Consider the following 21,338-nt stretch of genomic DNA (forward strand, 5'->3'; position numbering starts at 1 on the left):
GTATTTTTAGTAGAGACAGGGTTTCACTGTGTTGTCCAGGCTGCTCTCGAACTCCTGACCTCAAGCAGTCCACCCACCTCGGCCTCCCAAGGTGCTGGGATTACAGGTGTGAGCCACCGCCCCCAGCTTTTTTTTTCTTTCTTTTTTTTTTTTTTTTTTTTTTTTTGAGACAGGTTCTTGCTCTCTCTCTCAAGCTAAAGTATAGTAATGTGATGATAGCTCACTGTGGCCTCAGAGTCCCAGCTCAAGTGATCCTCCCACTTCAGCCTCCAGAGGAGCTGGGACTACAAGTGTACACCACCACACTGGGCTAATTTTTTTATTTTTATTTTTTTAGAGATAGGGTCTTGCTATGTTGCCCAGCCTGGTCTTGAACTTCTGATTTCAAGTGATCCTCCCACCTTGGCCTCCCCAAGTGATGAGGTTACTGGTATGAGCCACTCCTCCTGGCTTTTGCCAGTTTTTTTAAATGGGGTTATTATTATTATTATTTGCTTGTTGAATTGTTTCTCATATATTCCGGATATTAGGCCTTTGTCAGATTCACAGTTTGCAAAGATTTTCTCCCATTTTGTCTGTTTACTCTGTTGATAGTTTCTTTCGCTGTGTAGAAGCTCTTCAGTTTAATTAGGTCCCACTTCCCAATTTTTGTTTTTGTTGCAAATGTTTTTGGGGACTTAGTCATAAATTCTTTGCCAAGACCGATGTCCAGAATGATCCTACTAGGTTTTCTTGTAGGATTTGTATAGTTTTAGGTCTTACATTTAATGACTAATATTTTAAACTTTACAGGGGTGTTATAAGAAAGGATCAGAAAAGCTAGGTGTGGTGGCTCATGCCTGGGTCCCAGCACTTTATGAGACTGAGGTGGGAGGATCACCCGAGATTGGGAATTCGAGACCAGCCTGCCCAACATGGTGAAACCCCATCTCTACTAAAAATACAAAATCAGCCGGGCATGGTGGCAGGCGCCTGTGGTCCCAGCTACTCGAGAGGCTGAGGCAGGAGAATCGCTTGAACCCAAGAGACAGAGGTTGCAGTGAGCCGAGATCGCACCATTGCACTCCAGCCTGGGTGACAGAGTGAGATTCTGTCTCCAAACAAAACAAGAAAAAAGAGTGGATCAGAAAACACATACTATAGTGCTTGGTTAATTGATGTTTAATAGGCTGCACGCCGTGTCTCACCCCTATAATCTCAGCACTTTGGGAGGCCGCGGCAGGCGGATCATGAGGTCAAGAGATTGAGACCATCCTGGCCCACGTGGTGAAACCCCATCTCTACTAAAAATACAAAAATTAGCCGGACATGGTGGCGCATGTCTGTAGTCCCAGCCACTTGGGAGGCTGAGGCAGGAGAATCACTTGAACCCAGGAGGCGGAGGTTGCAGTGAACCAAGATTGCGCCACTGCACTCCAGCCTAACGACAGAGCAAGACTCCGTCTCAAAAAAATAAAATAAAATAGATGTTTAATAAATAGTTGAGTCTAAATCCTAGAGCATCCTCTCTTGTCAAGTTTTAAGATTGAAAAGTGGTAAATTTTTAACATTTTGTGACTTGACATTAAATTTTGCTAATATATACACATCTTATGTATGTGAAATTCTAGGGGTGTGATTTCAAGCTATTTTGAAACATAATGGCAGAATTTGTCAGCCTAGAAGGGATGAGGGATGGGCAGGGGACAGGCAAGGTCAAATTACTAGATTATTTTTGGAGGACCAATAAAGTTTGCTTCCCTATAATGTTTTTCACAAAGAGGATAACAGAAATACCTTCATTTCTCTTGAAACAACGTTTCTGCTTGAATCTGAGCGGTAAAGTCACGTTTAGGAAAGGTTGAATATAGCCAACATACTTTTTGTTTGTGTTTGTTTTAGTGGAATTAAGTCTGTTAAGTGAAAGAATCAATACTAGAATAGGAATTAATGGGGGCCGGGCCTGGTGGCTCATGCCTGTAATCCCAGCACTTTGGGAGGCTGAGGTGGGTGGATCACCTGAGGTCAGGAATTTGAGACCTGCCTGGCCAACATGGCGAAACCCCATCTCTACTAAGAATAAAAAAAAAAATTAGACAGGCATAGTGGCAGACTCCTATAATCGAGAGGGTGAAACAGGAGAATCTCCTGGCCCGGGAGGCAGAGGTTGCAGTGAGTCAAGAGGGTATCACTGCACTCCAGCCTGGGCAACAGAGTGAGACTCCATCTCAAAAAGGAATTAATGAAAGATAATTTATTTGGCCCCAAAATCTAATTGTATTACTTCAGAACCTTTTAAGCTAGTTCAGACTCATCTCACAGTGCTTTACAAATGTCTCCTTAATGTGTCCTTCATGTTTCTTTTTTTTCCTCACTCAGATTCTGGAAGACCTCATGTTTCTCAATAGTAACAATAGCTAACCTGTTTTAATCTGCACAACCCAAGGAATTAAGCACTATTTTTATTTACATTTTACCAATGAGGAAGCTAAACCTAAGAAAGATGCCTGAGGTTACCAAGCTAGTGCATGGTAGAATTAGAATAAAGAGTTATTGCTTTTTTGTTTTTTGTTTTTAATTTTTCTTTTTTTTTTCCTTGAGACAGAGTCTTGCTCTGTTTCCCAGGCTGGAGTGCAGTGACGTGATCTTGGCTCACTGCAACCTCCGCCTCCCGGGTTTGAGTGATTCTCCTGCCTCAGCCTCCCATGTAGCTAGGATTATAGGTGCTCACCACCACACCTGGCTAATTTTTGTAGTTTTAGTAGAGACGGGGTTTCACCATGTTGGCCAGGCTGGTCTCGAACTCATGACCTCAAGTGATCTGCCTGCCTCAGCCTCCCATAGTGCTGAGATTACAGGCGTGAGCCACTGCGCCCAGCCTTAGATTTTTCTATTGCTGCTGCACAAATTAAAATTGCTTGTGTCTCTAACTTTCCAACAAAGCTCAGCCACTTCTTCCACTTATTCTTTTTTTTCTTTTTCTTTTTTTTGTAGAGACAGGGTCTCACCATGTTTCCCAGGCTGGGCGCAAATCCCTGTCCTTAAGGCCTCCTGCCTTGGCCTCCCAAAGTGTTGGGATTACAGGTGTGAACTGCCACGCCCAGCCCCCACCTATTTTAATTGCTTGGATAAAGAATATTGTGGGGGTTTTTTTTGGAAATGTTTATTCATGTAGTATTTATGTATATTTGAATATTTATACAGTAAACATCCACACTCGTGTAATGCCATTTGAGTCTAATCAGTTATCAGATATTTGAGAATCTATTATTTAAGATTAAGATATGGTTATATCTTGATTTGCACAGACCATTTGGTTCCACTTCTGGTGTTTCCAAGCTGATTCTTTTTTGTTTTTTTTTTTTTTTTGAGACAGGGTCTTGCTCTGTCACCTGGGCTGGAGTACAGTGGCACAACCATAGCTCACTGCAGCCTCGACCTCCCGGGCTCAAGTGACCCTCCCACATCAGCCTCCCAAGTAGCTGGGACTACATGCACGTACCACCATGCCCAACTAATGTTTTTATTTTCTGTAGAGATGGGTCTCACTGTGTTGCCAGGCTGCCAAACTGATTCTAAGTGAAAATTCTTCAAGGGATATTAGTATTTTTTTTAAAAGACCTTCCCTTATGTGAAGTTGTGAGATTAAATTTTCTTTTTTTCTAGAAGCAGAACCTTTCAAAGCCTTTACAAGATTATATTGCAAATTCCTAAACGGGGTATTTGAAAAGAGGTATTTGATATGCACTTTTTTTTTTTTTTGAGACAGTCTCACTCTATCGCCCTGGCTAGAGTGCAGTGGTATGATCTCAGCTCACTGCAACCTCCGCCTTCCAGGCTCAAGTGATTCTCTTGCCTCAGCCTCCTGAGTAGCTGGGATTACAGACATGCGCCACCACCATGCCCAGCTAATTTTTGTATTTTTAGTAGAGACAGGGTTTCACCATGTTGGCCAGGCTGGTCTCGAACTTCTGACCTCAAGTGGTCTGCCTGCTTCAGCCTCCCAAAGTGCTGGGATTACAGGCGTGAGCCACGGAGCATGGCCAGATATGCACCATTTTCTAGTCTTATTTGACCCCAAACCCTTTGTCCATAGAGAAAAACTGTATCAACATGTTTGTTGATCTTATGCCTAAAGGAGAACAGTTTTATATACATCTCTGGGCTGATATTCAGCTACTAGTATATACAATAAAGAAACTGAAATTTTCTTTTTCTTTTTCTTTTTTTTTTTTGAGATGGAGTTTGGTCCTTGTCATCCAGGCTGGAGTGCAATGACACAATCTTGGCTCGCTGCAGCCTCCACCTCCCAGATTCAAGCAATTCTCCTGCTTCAGCCTCTTGAGTAGCTGGGATTGCAGGCACCTGCCACCATGCCTGCCTAATTTTTGTATTTTAGTAGAGACAGGGTTTCACCATGTTGGCCAGGCTGGTCTCAAACTCCTCACCTCAGGTGATCTGCCCTCCTTGGCCTCCCAAAGTGCTGAAGTTACAGTTATGAGCCACCATGCCCAGCCCAGAAATTGAAATTTTCTGAATTAAGGATTTATTGAAAGCTATTTTAGCCAGGCACAGTGGCTCATGCCTGTAATGGGCACCTGGGAGGCTGAGGCAGGAGAATCACTTGAACCCAGGAGGCAGGGATTGCAGTGAACCGAGATCATGCCACTGCAGTCCAGCCTGGGCAACAGAGCGAGACTTCATCTCAAAAAAAAAAAAAAAAAAAAAGGAAAAACGATTTCAAGTAATAATGGGCGGCATTTTGGCATAAGAGAGAATCTGGGCTTTGGAAGTAATTAATCTAGATTTCAGTCTTCGCTCCACCATTTACCATTATCTAGATATTCCTAGACAAGGCATGTAACTTTTTGAATCTTTGGCTTTCTCCGTGATGAAAATAAGGGTTTCAATACTTACAGTATCTATTTTATTACACGGTAATAGATGTTTAGTAAATGGGAGGTGCTGGCACTTAATTTGGAGTATCAGTAATTCAATGTGAATAATAAAGATCTGAGTGTGTGTAAGAGTTTAAATTACTTTAGATCAGAGCCTAGCCATGATCACTTAATTTCCTGAATGGATTTCAGATTTCATTTCTCCTGCTACTATCAGAGAAGGCATACTGCCTATTATATAAAGCAAAGCAAAGCTGTCTGTGTGGTTGGAAGGAGAGAACAAAGATTCCTAGTTTTTGCCAAGTTCTCTCTGGGAATAACTGAAAACAAGACCTAAAATATGCATTCTTAGCAAGCTAAAACCAACAAGCCAATTGGAATTTAGAGAGTACTTAAATCTCAGCTGAGATTTCACACCAACCCCGTGCAGCGTTTGTTAGTGTAAACAGATGAGATATGGAAAGATAAACTCCACTTAGGAAAATGAGGAGATTACACCCTGGTTACCCAATCCCTATCCAAATAGCTGTTTGAGCCATCTGGTTAAAATACTACACACCATCTATTATTGTTTGTGATACCTTCTCTGAGTCATGCTTTAGCAAGAGATAGATCAGGGATCACAGTATTTCAAAAGCTAGTCTCTAAGTGACTGACACCTTCTTGTCTTCTGACTTGGGAGAGGAGGAAGTTTGACCAAAGCTGGAGTAGGAAAGTAGTTCACACACTTCTGCAATCTGCCCTATACATTTTACTAGATGTTTGACCAAAGCTGAAGTAGGAAAGTAGTATAGAATAGTTCACACCCTTCCCCAATCTCCCCTGTGCATTTTACTAGAGATTGATTGGGGTTCAGTCTCTAATAAGATGCCCCAAAAGTAAATAATGCCTTTCTCCCACTGATACTATCAGGCAATTACATTTTTAACTTGCTGTAATTAAATGCAGTGCTCTCCAAAATCCTTGGGAAGTCAGTTTATGGAAGGGGAGTCATCTCTGAAGGGAGGAAGAAGGAGGGAAAGGATCATGGAGCAAGGGATTTTTCTCTGTAAGACAGACTGGGATGGGCCTGCCCAATGGCTGCTTTTTTTTTTCCTTTTTTTTTTTTGTCACCTGTCTGTCCCAGACCAGTGGGGGATTTATGGTAGCAATTGATGACATTAGACACTCGGCCCTCAAAGATTAGAGAGAGAAGGGGGTGTCATAATTAACCTTTGTATCCATTGCAGCTAATTTGTACAATGCTATCTCAAGCCACCTTAGATGTCAGTAGACTTTTTTGTTTTGTTTTGTTTTTTTTTGAGTCAGTGTCGCTCTTTTTGCCCAGCCTAGAGTGCAGTGGTGCCATCTCAGCTCGCTGCAACCTTCATCTCCCAGATTTAAGCGATTCTTGTGCCTCAGCCACCCGAGTCGCTAGAGATTACAGGCATGCACAACCATACCTGGCTAACTTTTTTGTATTTGTACAGAACCAGGTTTTGCCATGTTGGCCAGGCTGGTCTCAAATTCCTGGCCTCCCAAAGTTCTGGTACTATGGGCGTGAGCCACCACGCCCAGCCAGATGTCAGTAGATCTTAATGTAAACCAGAGTTCTAAAGAGCATGCCAGTTTTATTTGACCTTTATTAAGCACTTACTGTATACCCAAATTGGTATGGGATACTTTCACATAATTCTTTTCAAAGATTCAGTATTCTCAATTGATAATGGGCAAGATAGCAATATCTGTCTTACAGGATTGTTGAGGAAAATGTGAAGATAGCTATGTTAGTTCTTGACAGAGAGTAGGAATAAATGAGTAATAATGAGAAGATCAGTGTTTAAGAAACTAGAAGGCCGGGTGTGGTGGCTCACACCTGTAATCCCAGTACTTTGGGAGGCTGAGGGGGGCAGATCACCTGAGGTCAGGAGTTGAAGACTAGCCTGGCCAACACGGGTGAAACCCTGTCTCTATTAAAAATACAAAAATTAGCCGGGTGTGTTGGTGGGCACTTGTAATCCCAGCTACTTGAGAGGCTGAGGCAGGAGAATCACTTGAACCCTGAAAGCGGAGATTGTGGTGAGCTGAAATCTTGCCACTACACTCCAGCCTGGACGACAAGAGTGAGAATCTGTCTCAAAAAAAAGAAAAGAAACTAGAGAGAGATAAACAAAAGTTGATTGTTAGACTGAGGAAGGATTCATTCATTTATTCAGACATTTCCTATTTTATGCCAAGGCATTGCACTGGGTCTTGGGAGTATAGTAGTAAATAGAGGCTGGGAGCAGTGGCTCACGCCTGTAATCCCAGCACTTTGGGAGGCCGAGGCAGGTGGATCACGAGGTCGGGAGATCAAGACCATCCTGGCTAACACGGTGAAACCCCGTCTCTACTAAAAATACAAAAAATTAGCCGGGCGTGGTGGCGGGTGCCTGCAGTCCCAGCTACTCGGGAGGCTGAGGCAGGAGAATGGCGTGAACCCGGGAGGTGCAGCTTGCAGTGAGCCGAGATTGCACCACTGCACCCCAAGCTGGGCGACAGAGCGAGACTCTGTCTCAAAAAGAAAAAAAAATAGAAGTAAATAGATTCCCTCCTCAAAAGAAAGTTCGTTTTAAAAGAGAATTATGGGGCTGGGCACATTGGTTCACACCTGTAATCTCATCACTTTGGGAGGCTGAAGTGGGAGGATCACCTGAGGCAAGGAGTTCAAGACCAGGGTGAGCAACATAGTGGGACCCCCCAGTCTACCCCCCAAAAAAACAAAAAGGTGAGTATGGTGGTACGTGCCTGTAGTCCTAGCTACTTGGGAGGCTGAGGCAGAAGGAGTACTTGAGCCCAGGAACAGATGGTTACAGTGAGCTATGATCATGCTACTATACTCCAGACTGAGTGACAGAGAGACCCTGTCTCTAAAAAATATAAAAAATTTTAGGCTGGGCGTGGTGCCTCATACCTATAGTCCCAGCACTTTGGGATGCCAAGGTGGGCACATCACCTGAGGTCAGGAGTTCAAGACCACACTGGCCAACATGGTGAAACCCTGTCAGTACTAAAAATACAAAAATTAGCTGGGCGTGGTGGCATGTGCCTGTAATCCCAGCTACTCGGGAGGCTGAGGTGGGAGAATCACTTGAACCTGGGAGGCAGAGGTTGCAGTGGGCCGAGATCGCACCATTGTACTCCAGCCTGGGCGACAGAGTGAGACTCAATCTCAAAAAATAAAAATAAAAAATTGTAGAAAAAGAATTATAATTGGAGTTCTGAAGAAATTAGTAGGAAGTTGAAGCCTGTGACTGATGTTAAGTCTAACATTCCTCTGCTTCTCTGTTTTACCTCTCTTCTGGAAGTGCTGATAGCCAAACATTATTTTATTGCTGAGCAGAGAATTGGTAGCAAAGCTAATGGAATGTCTCCAGCCAAAACTGCAGTATTCTTTCTCTCTGAACAAAGCTGGCATTGCAAAACTTAGGTTGGCACTGAAATGGCAATGAGTATTGGCTTGAGACGTACTTGGCATTTGACTCATATTGAATCCAGCCCTTGCAATGTAAATTGGAATAGTCCTTTGGAAATGCATTTTGGCACTGTGGGTCAAGAACTTTAAAAATAATGTATATTCTTTGGCTCCAAGTTTTACCTAGATGCAGAAGAAATCCTAAATACAGGCAAACTTTATAAATAGTGGTGTTCATCATAGTGCTATTTTAATAGTGAAAATTGGAAGCAGCCGTAACATCTATATGTAAATTGTGGTAGCCAGTTAGAGTATTGTATAACCATGGTTATGAAGAGTGTATTAAGTTTATGAAGAGTTAGAAGGGAGTATTTCGTCAAATAATGTGCAAAATGTCTGAAAGAGAGGAGTCTCACACAGGTAAGAGAAAATAGAGAAGGCTCCTCAAACCTTGACTTGTATGTAGTGATGTGAGAGGGTGGGGTGGAAAAGCTGGTTTTCCAGCCAGGAGAGAAAACACCAGAAGACTCCTGTAAAGATCAAAGGCAGAGATGAATGGATTTTCCTCAGCATGCATACAGTCTAGAATGGAGAAGAAAAGACCATTAAACAGTTTCCCCTATAATAATTTTATTTAATTGTAAAAGAAGTTGAATCAAGCCCTAAACCTTTTCCTTGGAGTGTGGGGAACTGGAAGGAAATATGTAAATGTAAACCAGTTGTATTACTAATGGTTGGAACCACCACAGGGTAGCCTCTCACCCTGCCACATTTCTAATCTTTCTCTAATATTTAAACTTTAACAGCCAGGTGTGGTGGCTCACGCCTGTAATCCCAGCACTTTGGGAGGCCAAGATGGGCGGGTCACCTGAGGTTGGGAGTTCGAGACCAGCCTGATCAACATGGAGAAACCCCCGTCTCCACTAAAAATACAAAATTAGCCGGGTGTGGTGGCGCATGCCTGTAATCCCAGCTACTCGGGAGGCTGAGGTAGGCGAATCACTTGAACCTGGGAGGTGGAGGTTGTGGTGAGCGAAGATCGCGCCATTGCACTCCAGCCTGGGCAACAAAGAGCGAAACTCTGTCTCCAAAAATATAAATAAATTAATAAATTTTACCTAACTTATACTAGGTTTAAAAACACACACACACACACACAAAAAAACTGATAGAAAACCCAGGTAACCAACCCTGTCTGAGTTATGAATGCAACTGTTTCCAGACAGTGGCGAATGCCAAATGAGTTCAGCACACTAGCTTACTTTGGCTTTTTTAAAAGATCACTAGAAAACGATCCTGCTGACTAGCAGTGAGGTCAGGTAGTTCTCACACAATGCATTTAGTGTGATGAAATAGTGTTTTTACCTTCATCTGGCAGTCTATTTCCACTTTTTCCCATTCTTTTTACCTTTTTAAAGCCACTCAAATTTAGCAATGAGGGGTTATATATCTCTTGTTCTTTTTAGATAGATTTACTTTACCATACATAAAAATTTCTCACAAAGGCAAATAGTTTACCTCGTTCTTTGTAAATAACACCGTAATTCCATTTGCGTAAGCCCATGAGTACACCTTAATATTTCTCTTCCACCCCCACATGTTTAATCTATCATCTGATCCTTTTGGCCCTACCTCTAAAATAAACCCCAAATATGTCCCTTTTCTGTTTCACTGCTGTCATTCTATTCTATGCCATCATTCTCTTTCCCCTGGACTTCATCTATATAATCTTCTTGTTGGTGTCTTGCTGTCTTTCATGCCTTCTACAATTACTTCATATGCAAACAGGATGACTTATTTTAAAATATGCATATGATCATGTCACTGGCACTAAATTTAGAATGAAGGGTCTGGATTAGTGATTCTCATCCCTCTCTGTACATTTTTTTTTTTTTTTTTGAGACAGAGTTTTGCTCTTGTTGCCCAGGCTGGAGTGCAATGGTGCGATCTCAGCTCACTGCAACTTCTGCCTCCCGGGTTCAAGCGATTCTCCTGCCTCAGCCTCCCGAGTAGCTGGGATTACAGGTGCCCACCACCACGCCTGGCTAATTTTTGTATTTTTAGTAGAGACGGGGTTTCACTAGGCTGGTCTCAAATTCCTAACCTCGTGATTCGCCCTCCTCGGTCTCCCAAAGTGCTGGGATTACATGTGAGAGCCACCGTGCCCAGCCCCTATCTGTACATTCTAATCACCCGTGTAAGTTCCCTTTCCCTATAGGAAATAAACATGACCTTTTCCTAGGCACTGCCTTCAGAGAATCTGGTTGTAGAGACGGGGTTTCACCATGTTGGTCAGGCTGGTCTCAAACTCCTGACCTCATCATCTGCCCACCTCAGCCTCCGAGTGCTGGGATTACAGGTGTGATCCACCACGCCCAGCCTGTTTTTGTTTTTGTTTTTGTTTTACAGTGTAACTTTTAGACATTTTTTTTTTTATTCTTGTTTAGTTTATTCTTTTTTTTTTTTTTTTTTTATACTTTAGGGTTTTAGTGTACATGTGCACAATGTGCAGGTTTGTTACATATGTATCCATGTGCCATGTTGATTTCCTGCACCCATTAACTCGTCATTTAGCATTAGGTGTATCTCCTAATGCTGTCCCTCCCCCCTCCCCCCACCCCACAACAGTCCCCGGAGTGTGATGTTCCCCTTCCTGTGTCCATGAGTTCTCATTGTTCAGTTCCCACCTATGAGTGAGAACATGCGGTGTTTGGTTTTTTGTCCTTGCGATAGTTTACTGAGAATGATGTTTTCCAGTTTCATCCATGTCCCGACAAAGGACACGAACTCATCATTTTTTATGGCTGCATAGTATTCCATGGTGTATATGTGCCACATTTTCTTAATCCAGTCTATCGTTGTTGGACATTTGGGTTGGTTCCAACTTTTTGCTATTGTGAATAGTGCCGCAATAAACATACGTGTGCATGTGTCTTTATAGCAGCATGATTTATAGTCCTTTGGGTATATACCCAGTAATGGGATGGCTGGGTCAAATGGTATTTCTAGTTCGAGATCCCTGAGGAATCGCCAGAGAACAGGGTCTTGCTATGTTGTTCAGGATGGTCTTGAACTTCTGGGCTCAAGTGATCCTCTTACCTTGGCCTCCCAGAATGCTGGGATTACAGGTATGAGCCACTGCACGGGCTTGTAGCTTTTTTTTTTTTTTTTTTTTTTTTTTTTTTTGAGACAGAGTCTCGCTCTGTCCCCCAGGCTGGAGTGCAGTGGCGCGATCTCGGCTCACTGCAAGCTCCGCCTCCCGGGTTCACGCCATTCTCCTGCCTCAGCCTCTCTGAGTAGCTGGGACTACAGGCGCCTGCCACCACGCCCGGCTAATTTTTTGTATTTTTAGTAGAGACGAGGTTTCACCGTGGTCTCGATCTCCTGACCTCGTGATCCGCCCGCCTCGGCCTCCCAAAGTGCTGGGATTACAAGCGTGAGCCACCGCGCCTGGCCTGTAGCATTTTTTTTTCTCTTTTTTTTTTAATTAATTTTTTTTGCACACAAAACAAACATTTTCTAAAAATACATACAAACAAAAAGATGCGTATCAAACATATTAGGAAGGTTGCACATGGGAAGACGGGGAATAGAAATGGGGAATGGGAATTAAAGAAAATAAATGAGAGGGACTTTGTATGGATCATTGATAATAACTCAATCCTCTATTTGACGAAGAAGGAGAAGGAAGAGGAAGAAAAAGAAAGTGGGATAAAGGATCAGAAAGGGAGGAAAATAGAAAAAATTAGAGTATGACTCCAGGGTAGACCTGTTTTGTTGTCGCTGGGTTGGTTGGTTGGTTTGTCTGTTGTATTTTTCATATGTTTCGCCATGTTGGCCAGGCTGGTCTCGAACTCCTAGCCTCAAGTGACCAACCTGCCTTGCTGGGACTACAGGCGTGAGCCACCACGTCCAGACCCCACATTGCTTCTGGCCTCCGTGGTAGACCTCCCAGACAGGGCGGCCGGGCAGAGGCGCTCCTCACTTCCCAGATGGGGCGGCTGGGCAGAGGCGCTCCTCACTTCTTCCCAGACGGGGCGGCCGGGCAGAGGCGCTCCTCACTTCCCAGACGATGGGTGGCCGGGCAGAGGCGCTCCTCACTTCCCCGACGGGGAGGCCGGGCAGAGACGCTCCCCACCTCCCAGACGGGGCGGCGGCTGGGCAGAGGCGCTCCCCACCTCCCAGACAGAGCGGCGGCCGGGAAGGGGCTGCAATCCCAGCACCCTGGGAGGCCAAGGCAGGCGGCTGGGAGGCGGAGGCTGCAGCGAGCCAAGACCACGCCACCGCACTCCAGCCCGGGCAACACCGAGCACCGAGTGAGCGAGACTCCGTCTGCAGTCCCAGTACCTCGAGAGGCCGAGGCGGGCAGAGCACTCGGGGTCAGGAGCTGGAGACCAGCCTGGCCAACATGGCGAAACCGCGCCTCCAGCCAAAGGAGAAAAAGTAGGCAGTGGTGGTGGCGCGCGCCGGCAATCCCAGGCAGCCCGCAGGCCGGGGCAGGAGAATTACGGGAGCCGAAGGCAGGGAGTCTGCAGCGAGCCGACTAGATTCCAGCCTGGGCCAGAGAGGGAAGAAAAGAAAAGAAAAGGGAAAGAGGAAGAAGGAAGGGAGGGAGGGAGGGCCTGTAGCATTTGTTAAAAAGTTCCTTCATACACGCGCACCATGGTGGCTCATGCTTTGGGAGGCTGAGGTGGGAGGATCGCTTGAGGCCAGGAGTTTGAGACCAGCCTGGTCAACGTAGTGAAATCTTCATCTCCACAAAAAAAAAAAGAAAGAAAAAAGAAATAAAGAAAAAAAAGGGCTCCTTGTGTGGTTCTTGTACAGGTAAAATGGAAAAATATTGCCTGAAATGAATGATCTTTCCCCTGCCTACTTCTCAGACCTTACCTGTCAACTTGCCAAGCCGGTTCTGTCTCCAATGCTTCCTCCCTTCTTGTTTCCTTCCTCCTTCAAGTTTTCTTTTACTTTTTAAATAAACTTGTCATTAGGAGAGATTTAGATTAACAGAAAATTGTGAAGATAATATAGAAAATTCCTAAAAATCTCATGCTGAATGTTTCTTATTAACACCTTGCATTATTAGTATGGTACACTTGTCACAATTGATGAACCAATATTGATACACTATTATTAACAAAAGTCCATTCTTTATTCTGATTCTCTTAGTTTTTACCCGATACTCTTTTTGTGTTCCAGGATCCCATTTAGGGTACTACATACCATTTAGTAGTCATAACTTAGGTTCCTCTGGGCTGTGACAGTTTCTTGAGCTTTTCTTGTTTTTGGTGACCTTGACAGTTTTCAGGAGTACCAGTCAGGTATTTTGTAGTATATTTCTCAATTGACATTTGCCTGATGTTTCTCTCATAATTGGGGCTGGGATTATGGGTTTTTGGCAGGAAGATTACAGAGGCAAAGCGCGATTTTCACTACATCAAATCAAAGGTACTCTCAGCATGCTTTATCACTGTCGATGTTTTGGCCTTGATCACCTAGTTGCGGTAGCGTTGGTCAGGTTTCTCCACTGTTAATCCCCCCGCCACTGTTTCCGTACTATACTCTTTGGAAGGAAGTCATCATGCCTAGCCCATCCTGGGAAGGAATGAAAAGTTATGTTCTACTTCCTTGAAGGTAAAGGTAAAATATCTACATAAGTTACTTGGAATTCTTCTGCATAGGATATTTTTCTATTCTCTCCAGTTTATTTATTCAGCCATGTATTTATATCATGCGTATTTACTTTATTGCTGAAATTGTTCGAGCTTTAGTCTCTGGGATCTTTTTCAATTGACTCCTCTATCCTTTTTTTTTTCTTGGTAGAGATGGGATCTTGCTGTGTTGCCCAGGCTGGTATTGAACTCCTGGCCTCAAGCAGTCCCCCCACCTTGGCCTCCCAAAGTGTTAGGATTACAGGCATGAGCCACTACTCCCAGCCTCCTTTATCCTTTTGACCACAAGATTCTCTAGGCACATCTTATGTATTTCCGGCCCCAGTCCTAGAATCAGCCACTTCTCCAAGGAGCCCTGATTCTTTTTATTAGAGAATGGTATTAGAAACCAAGATCTAAGCATTAGGTGTGCTTGCTAGTGGAATGTTGTTGCTTGTAGGGCCTTTCAGCTGACTGAGCAAGGGATATACATGTATGTGTACTGAATTAAGTTTTTCTGTATGCAGTCATCTGTATCTATATTAAGCCAAACATGAGTTGATGTTTCCACTTCTATCCATTACCACTCTATCCATTCTAGCCTTCTTCCTTTGGTTATCTGTCACCTCTCACTTCTACAGTGAGAAAACTGGCTTTCGTCATTCACCATCTTTTTACTTAATTGTTCAAATCTGGGATACATATGCAGATATAGTGGCTTCAGAATTAATACGTACTCCCATGGAGAAAAACCTTATCAAGTAGAGGACAGTGCTTATTTGTCGTTCCTGTTGCCTTTAGTCTTATAGACTTCATTTCCAAAGTTTCTTAGCACCCCCCATCCTCCTTTGGTGAGGTTGTTTCACATATTTTCTAGACAATTAGATTCTTTTGTCAAAGTCTTTGTTCCATCCAGAGATCCTCTGATCTCTTAAATGATTTTTTAAATTTACATATATTAAGGTTCACTCTGCTGTAAAGTTCTGTGGGTTTTTATCTGCCTCACAGTTTTTGCATATGTTGGCCTTCTGCCTGGAATCCTCTTCCCAGATATTTCCCCATGACTGGCCCCTTATCTTTCATTCAGATCTCTGCTCAAATATTATCTCCTTGAGGAGGCTTTCCTTGAGCACCCAATCTAAAGGAATCTTCTAGAACAAAATGAAAATTTTGTTAGTGTATTTTCTTCAGTATGTGTGGTTTGTTTTGACCAGTCTTCATTTACTAGGATGAAAATTTAAAGAGGGCAGGGACTGTATCTGTATCCTGGATATATAATGAATGTATGTTGATATATTGATAGATGAATGAATAATCCTGTCCCAGGTGTGTCCAGCATCGCTTATTTCTAGGGCATAGTTTTAGTACTGATCAGTAGTGATTGAAAGCAGGCTTGTTCAGTTGGGTTTCCAGCTCACCCTGCTTCACTACTTAAAAAGTGTTTTGGTTGCAAATTAGGTTAAGTGTTTCAGTATATTAAAGATGGCAGTCACTCTGTTCTCTCCTGCAATGTTTATAACCATTTATTTAAGGTTATTATTATTATTATTGAGATGAGGTCTCTCTGTCGCCCAAGTTGGAGTGCAGTGGCGCAGTTTGCTGCAGTCTTGACCTCCTCAGGCTCAGGTGATCCTGAATAGATGATGCTTCTTGAGTAGCTGGGACTACAGGTGCACCACCACACCTGGCTAATTTTTTTTGTATTTATTATAGAGATGGAGTTTCTCTATATTGGCCTGGCTGGTCTTAACTCCTGGGCTGAAGTGATCCACCCACCTTGGCTTCCCACAGTGCTAGGATTGCAGGTGTGAGCCACTGTGCCCAGCCTAAAAGTTATTTTAGTGAGGGATTTATAATCTCTATTCCTACTTAGAATTACATATCAATACTGGCCGGGCACAGTGGCTCACACCTGTAATCCCAACACTTTGGGAGGCCGAGGCGGGTGGATCACCTGGGGTGAGGAGTTTGAGACCAGCCTGGCCAACATGATAAAACCCCGTCTCTATTAAAAGTAGAAAAACTGGCCGGGCCTGGTGGCAGCCACCTATAATCCCAGCTACTCGGGGAGCCGAGGCAGGAGAATCACTTGAACCCAGGAGGCACAGGTTGCAGTGAGCTGAGACCGCGCCATTGCACGCCAGCCTGGGGGACAAGAGCGAGACTTCGTCTAAAAAAAAAAAAAAGAATTACTGTCAATACCACGGATTTCCCAGCTCGGCTATACGTTAGAATCAGCTGAGGAGCTTTAAGAACAAACACTGCTTCCTGAGCTCTTTCCTGACTTACTGATTTTCGGGAAAATTCTACAAATTTGTAATGTTTTAACAACCAGCTTGGCATCTAGTCAGAACATTTGAAGTTAAAAAACCCCAGTAGCCAGGTATGGTGGCTCACGCCTATAATCCCAACACATTGGGAGGCCAAGGCGGGAGGATCGCTCGAACCCAGGAGTTCAAGGCCAGTCTGGGCAACATGGTGAAATCCTGTTTCTACCCAAGAAAAATAGAAAAATTAGCCAAGCGTGGTGGCACACACCTGTGGTTCCAGCTACTCAGAGGCTGAGATGGGAGGATCATTTGAGCCCAGGAGACAGAGGTTGCAAGTGAGCCAAGATTGTTCCACTGCACTCCAGCCTGGACAACAGAGCCAGACAGAACCTGTCTTAAAAAAAAAAAAAAAAATCCCAAAACAAAATTAAAAAAAAAAAGTGTATTAATGTAAAGTGAGATTTTGTGATAATATCTAGAGGATTTCAGCTTATAGCTATGATGACTGAAGCTTATACAAAAAGCTCCTTTTAACTTGGACTGATTCTTCTACAATTTAAGCCCATACTATGTGGTTGGTGCTAGTGAATATTACAGTGAATTGTTAACTGCTCTCAGAGAACTTACATTACACCCTCTGAGAAGGCAATAGAATGAATGTAAATAATCATAAGATAGGAAACAATAGGCACATAAGAGACATAGGAAACAATTTTGGTATTTAGAGGAGGGAGCAGTCATTTGCACACTGGGAAGATGGTAAGATTAAGAGTCCAATTCTTTTTTTTTTTTTTTTTTTTTTTTTTTTGAGATGGAGTCTCGCTCCGTCACCTAGGCTGGAGGGCATTGGCATGATCTCGGCTCACCACAACCTCTGCCTCCTGGGTTCAAGTGATTCCCCCGCCACAGCCTCCCGAGAGTATCTGGAACTACAGGCACGCAGCACCACAATGCCAAACTAATTTTTTTTTTTTTTTTTTTTTTTTTTTTTTTTTTTTTGAGATGGAGTCTTGCTCTGTCGCCCAGGCTGGAGTGCAGTGGCGCGATCTCGGTTCACTGCAAGCTCCGCCTCCCTTGTTCACGCCATTCTCCTGCCTCAGCCTCCTGGATAGCTGGGACTACAGGCACCCGCCACAATGCCCGGCTAATTTTTTGTATTTTTAGTGAGACGGGGTTTCACCGTGTTAGCCAGGATGGTCTCGATCTCCTGACCTCGTGATCTGCCCACCTCGGCTTCCCAAAGTGCTGAGATTACAGGTGTGAGCCACTGTGCCCGGCCTTTTTTTTTTTTTTTTTTTTTAAGTAGAGACAGGGTTTTAACCATGTTGGCCAGGCTGGTCTCTAACTCCTGACCTCAAGTGATCCGCCCACCTCAGCCTCCCAAAGTGCTGGGATTACAGGCGTGAGCCACCATGCCTGGCCTAGAGTCCAATTCTTAAAGAGAATCCACAGCGAGAAGGAGGAACCCTGGACATCCCAGTCCTTTAGTGGGTTGTAATATAGGACATTGAAAGTTAAGGGAGTCCTATTAGAAGCCAGAAGGGAATAGGCAAATGAGAAGAGTCCTGTAATGGTCAGGACCTAAAATCCAGACTCAGAACTGTCAAAACCAGTGGTTCTTAAAGGAACTTTTCTATTTCAGCATTTTAAACATTAACATTTTTTATTGCAAGTTTTTGTACTACATGTGTAATTATAAAAAATGAAAACTTGTATACCTAAAAATCCAAATTTCAGTTTTTGAATTTTGTTTCATTTTTTTCAGCTCTGGAAAAGAAATGCATTCCACATTAAACCCTTCACATTGCACATAAAAGAAACTAAATTCAGAGTTAAAATGTGCCTGTCCATGGCCATAGGGTGCAGAATTAGGCAAGAACTTCAGTTTTCAGACTCATCAGTCCATACTACTACATTCTTGTCAGGTTGAGATCAATCTCTTTGCCCTGAAGCTTACTGGTTGTTTAGAGGAGTTTCTTGAGGATAGAGACTATATCTTATTCATTTTCTGTTCCTCCAACATAGTAAGTAAGTGCTGTACAGAATAGGCATGTAGCACACATTTGTCAAATGAAAGGATGGATGGATAGATGGATGGTTTTGGCTTTTATATTAGACTTTGAAGGAATGCTAGAGTTCAGCTCTGTGGAAATTCTGGGCATGAGATGTATACATGAACTGTTAGATTTGCTGAATATTGGACATCTGAAGGGAAATAGTGAGAAAATACTGTAACTGCAGTGGCTCACGCCTGTAATCCCAGCACTTTGGGAGGCCAAGGCAAGAGGATTGCTTGAGCCCAGGAGTTGGAGACCAGCCTGGGGAATGTAGAGAGACCCTGTCTTTACAAAAAACATCCAAAATTTAGCTGGGTGTGGTGGTGCATACCTGCAGTGCCAGCTACTTAGGAGGCTGAGGTGGGAGGATCGCTTCAGCCTGGGAAGTTGAGACTGCAGTGAGCAGTCATTGCGCTATTGCACTCCAAACTGGGTGACAGAGCAAGACCCTGTCTCGAAAAAAAAGTGGCAGCGGGTAGGGGGGTCGGTATGTTAGGTTTTACACAGTTCGTATTATAAACTAGGTTAATACCAGTATATAAAATGAAATAAGTTAATGAAAGGCATGACGTTTTGCAGGAAAGGTGCATTACATCATTATGTAGAGGTTGAGTATGCCTTATCCAAAATGCTTGGAACCACAAGTGTTTCAGATTTGGATTGTTTTGAGAATTTGGAATATTTATGTTATCCTGAATGAGCATCTCAAATCTGAAATGTTCCAGTATGCATTTCCTTTGAGACATGTCAGCACTCAAAATGTTTCAAAACATGTTGGAGCATTTTAGATTTCAGATTTGGGATGCTCAACCTGTACTATCAACAGAATAGCTGTTTAGCATTAAATAATATTTTGCTTAGCCCAAAGGTTGAAAAATCTTTAATTTTTTAAACTTGAATTTGAGAGGAGAATATTGATCTTAGTCAGTACTCCTAATTGAAAGCCTTGAAGTTTTAAAAGGAATTATCATTTTTTCAGTTCTTTACACATCTAGAACAGTTAGCTGTATAAATTCTGAATCAGTGAAGTTTTACCATACTTTAACACCCACTTTTAACATTTTTTAGTGTATTTTCCTAGCAGTATTATGTGTAAAAATACTCACATGTGTACTGTTGGTTTTTCTCTAAGTAACTTTTTTGTTTTTATCCTTCTTTTCAGGATCTCACTGGCATAGAATCTATGGATCAGTGTCGCCATACCTTGGAACAGCATAACTGGAACATAGAGGTATAATAGGATGTGCTCTGAGCTTATTTCTTTTTCTCTGGTCTGATTAAGAATCAAAACCATATGTTTTTTCATAGCAGGAATCTTTTCAGTAGATTTTTTTCAGAATTATGACTCTAAAAATAAAAGTGCAGGAAGGTAAAGAATGTGAGAAAGTTTATAAAATCATAGAAAAATTTGTGACTAAATCCTTCAATATAGTGCCCCACCCCCTACTGTTTGTTAGTATCTTGTTGGGAAAACAATTGGTTTCTGTATATTTAGTTTTTAACCAGATGTCTTGATGTGAACCTTCTTCTTAAATATTTTATAGTTTATTCTTTGGGGTTGTCTAGGTAGTCATGTTCTCTGCAATTCTTCTCCTTGACCATTGAATTAGCAAGAACTTTAAAACACTGTCAGTTGATAATGGTAATAGCATTTTGTCCTCACTATAATGCCTCTGATTTTTTTTTTTTTTTTTGAGACAGAGTCTCACCCTGTCTCCCAGGCTAGAGTGCAGTGGTGTGCTTTCGGCTCACTGCAACCTCTGCCTCCCAAGTTCAAGCGATTCTCCTACCTCAGCCCCCTGAGTAGCTGGGATTACAGGCGCACACCACTGCACCCGGCTAATTTGTATTTTTAGTAGAGACGGGTTTCACCATGTTGGCTAGGCTGGTCTTGAACTCCTGACCTCAAATGATCCGCCCCGTTCAGCCTTCCAAAGTGCTGGGATTACAGGCGTGAGCCACCGCGCCTGGCCATGCCTCTGATTTTTTATTAGCAAGTGTGATGTTAGTTGTTAAGAGCAGAGATTTTTTTGTTTTGTTTTTACTGCTGTATTCCCAGCATATAACATGGAAGTAAATATCTGTTGGCTTTTCCCTTCCATTCTTAGTATATTAATAGTTTATACTGAGTGGATGTTGAATTTTGTCAAACACCCTTTTGATCCCAAATTACTGTTTTAAATATTATATGCTATCTAAAAAGGGTGCTGGATTCCTAAAAACGTATTCCTTTTTTTTCCAGTTTTTTTTTTTTTTTTTTATAAAACATATTCCTAATATGATTTCGTTATTCAACACATTTTTTGAGCAATTAAACTCTAGGCTCTGGCATTGTATTAGTGAAGAAAAGTAAGTCCTTACTCTTTTTTAATTTTTTTAAGACAGGGTCTTGCTCTGTCACCTGGGCTGGAATGCATTGGCATGAGCATACCTTACTACAGCCTTTGACTTCTGAGCTCAAGCAATTTTCCTGCCCTAGCCTCCCAAATAGCTGGGACTACAAACATGTAACACCATGCCCAGCTAATTTTTAATTTTTTGTGGAGACGAGGTCTTGCTGTGTTGCCCAAGCTGGTCTTGAATTCCTGGGCTCAAGCAATCCTCCTGCCTCAGCTTCCCAAAGTACTGAGATTACATGTGTGAGCCACCACATCCAGCCAAGTCCCTACTCTTATGGAACTTAATTCTAGAGAATTTCAGTTTGTAATAAATGACGGTAGGGGAACATCACACATGGGGCCTCTCGGGGGGTGGGGGGCTGGAGTACAGTGGTACTATTATGGCTAACTGCAGCCTTGACCTCCCAGACTCAAGTGATCCTTTCACTTCAGCCTCCTGAGTAGCTAGGACTACAAGCATACACCACCACACCCAGCTAATATTTTTTTTTTTTTTTTTTTTTGTAGTCTTTTTTTTTATTAATTTTTTTTTGCATATAAAAACAATAAACATTTTCTAAAAATACATACAAACAAAAAGATGCGTATCAAACATATTAGGAAGGTTGCACATGGGAAGTCGGGGAATAGAAATGGGGGAGGGAGTTAAAATAA

The 21,338-nt window shown here is 42.8% G+C and overlaps 1 protein-coding gene across 1 annotated transcript in view; it reads left to right on the forward strand.

The window, feature by feature from the left end:
• FAF2 (Fas associated factor family member 2) overlaps positions 1–21,338 on the forward strand; it is a 65,585-nt gene that overhangs the window by 13,239 nt on the left and 31,008 nt on the right. The window contains exon 2 of the mRNA XM_055285072.2: positions 19,448–19,516. Coding sequence (XP_055141047.1) covers positions 19,448–19,516 — 69 coding nt within the window. The remainder of the gene's footprint in view (positions 1–19,447; positions 19,517–21,338) is intronic.

This window comes from Symphalangus syndactylus, chromosome 7 (assembly GCF_028878055.3).
Source record: "Symphalangus syndactylus isolate Jambi chromosome 7, NHGRI_mSymSyn1-v2.1_pri, whole genome shotgun sequence".
In the NCBI taxonomy this organism is placed as follows: Eukaryota; Metazoa; Chordata; class Mammalia; order Primates; family Hylobatidae; genus Symphalangus; species Symphalangus syndactylus.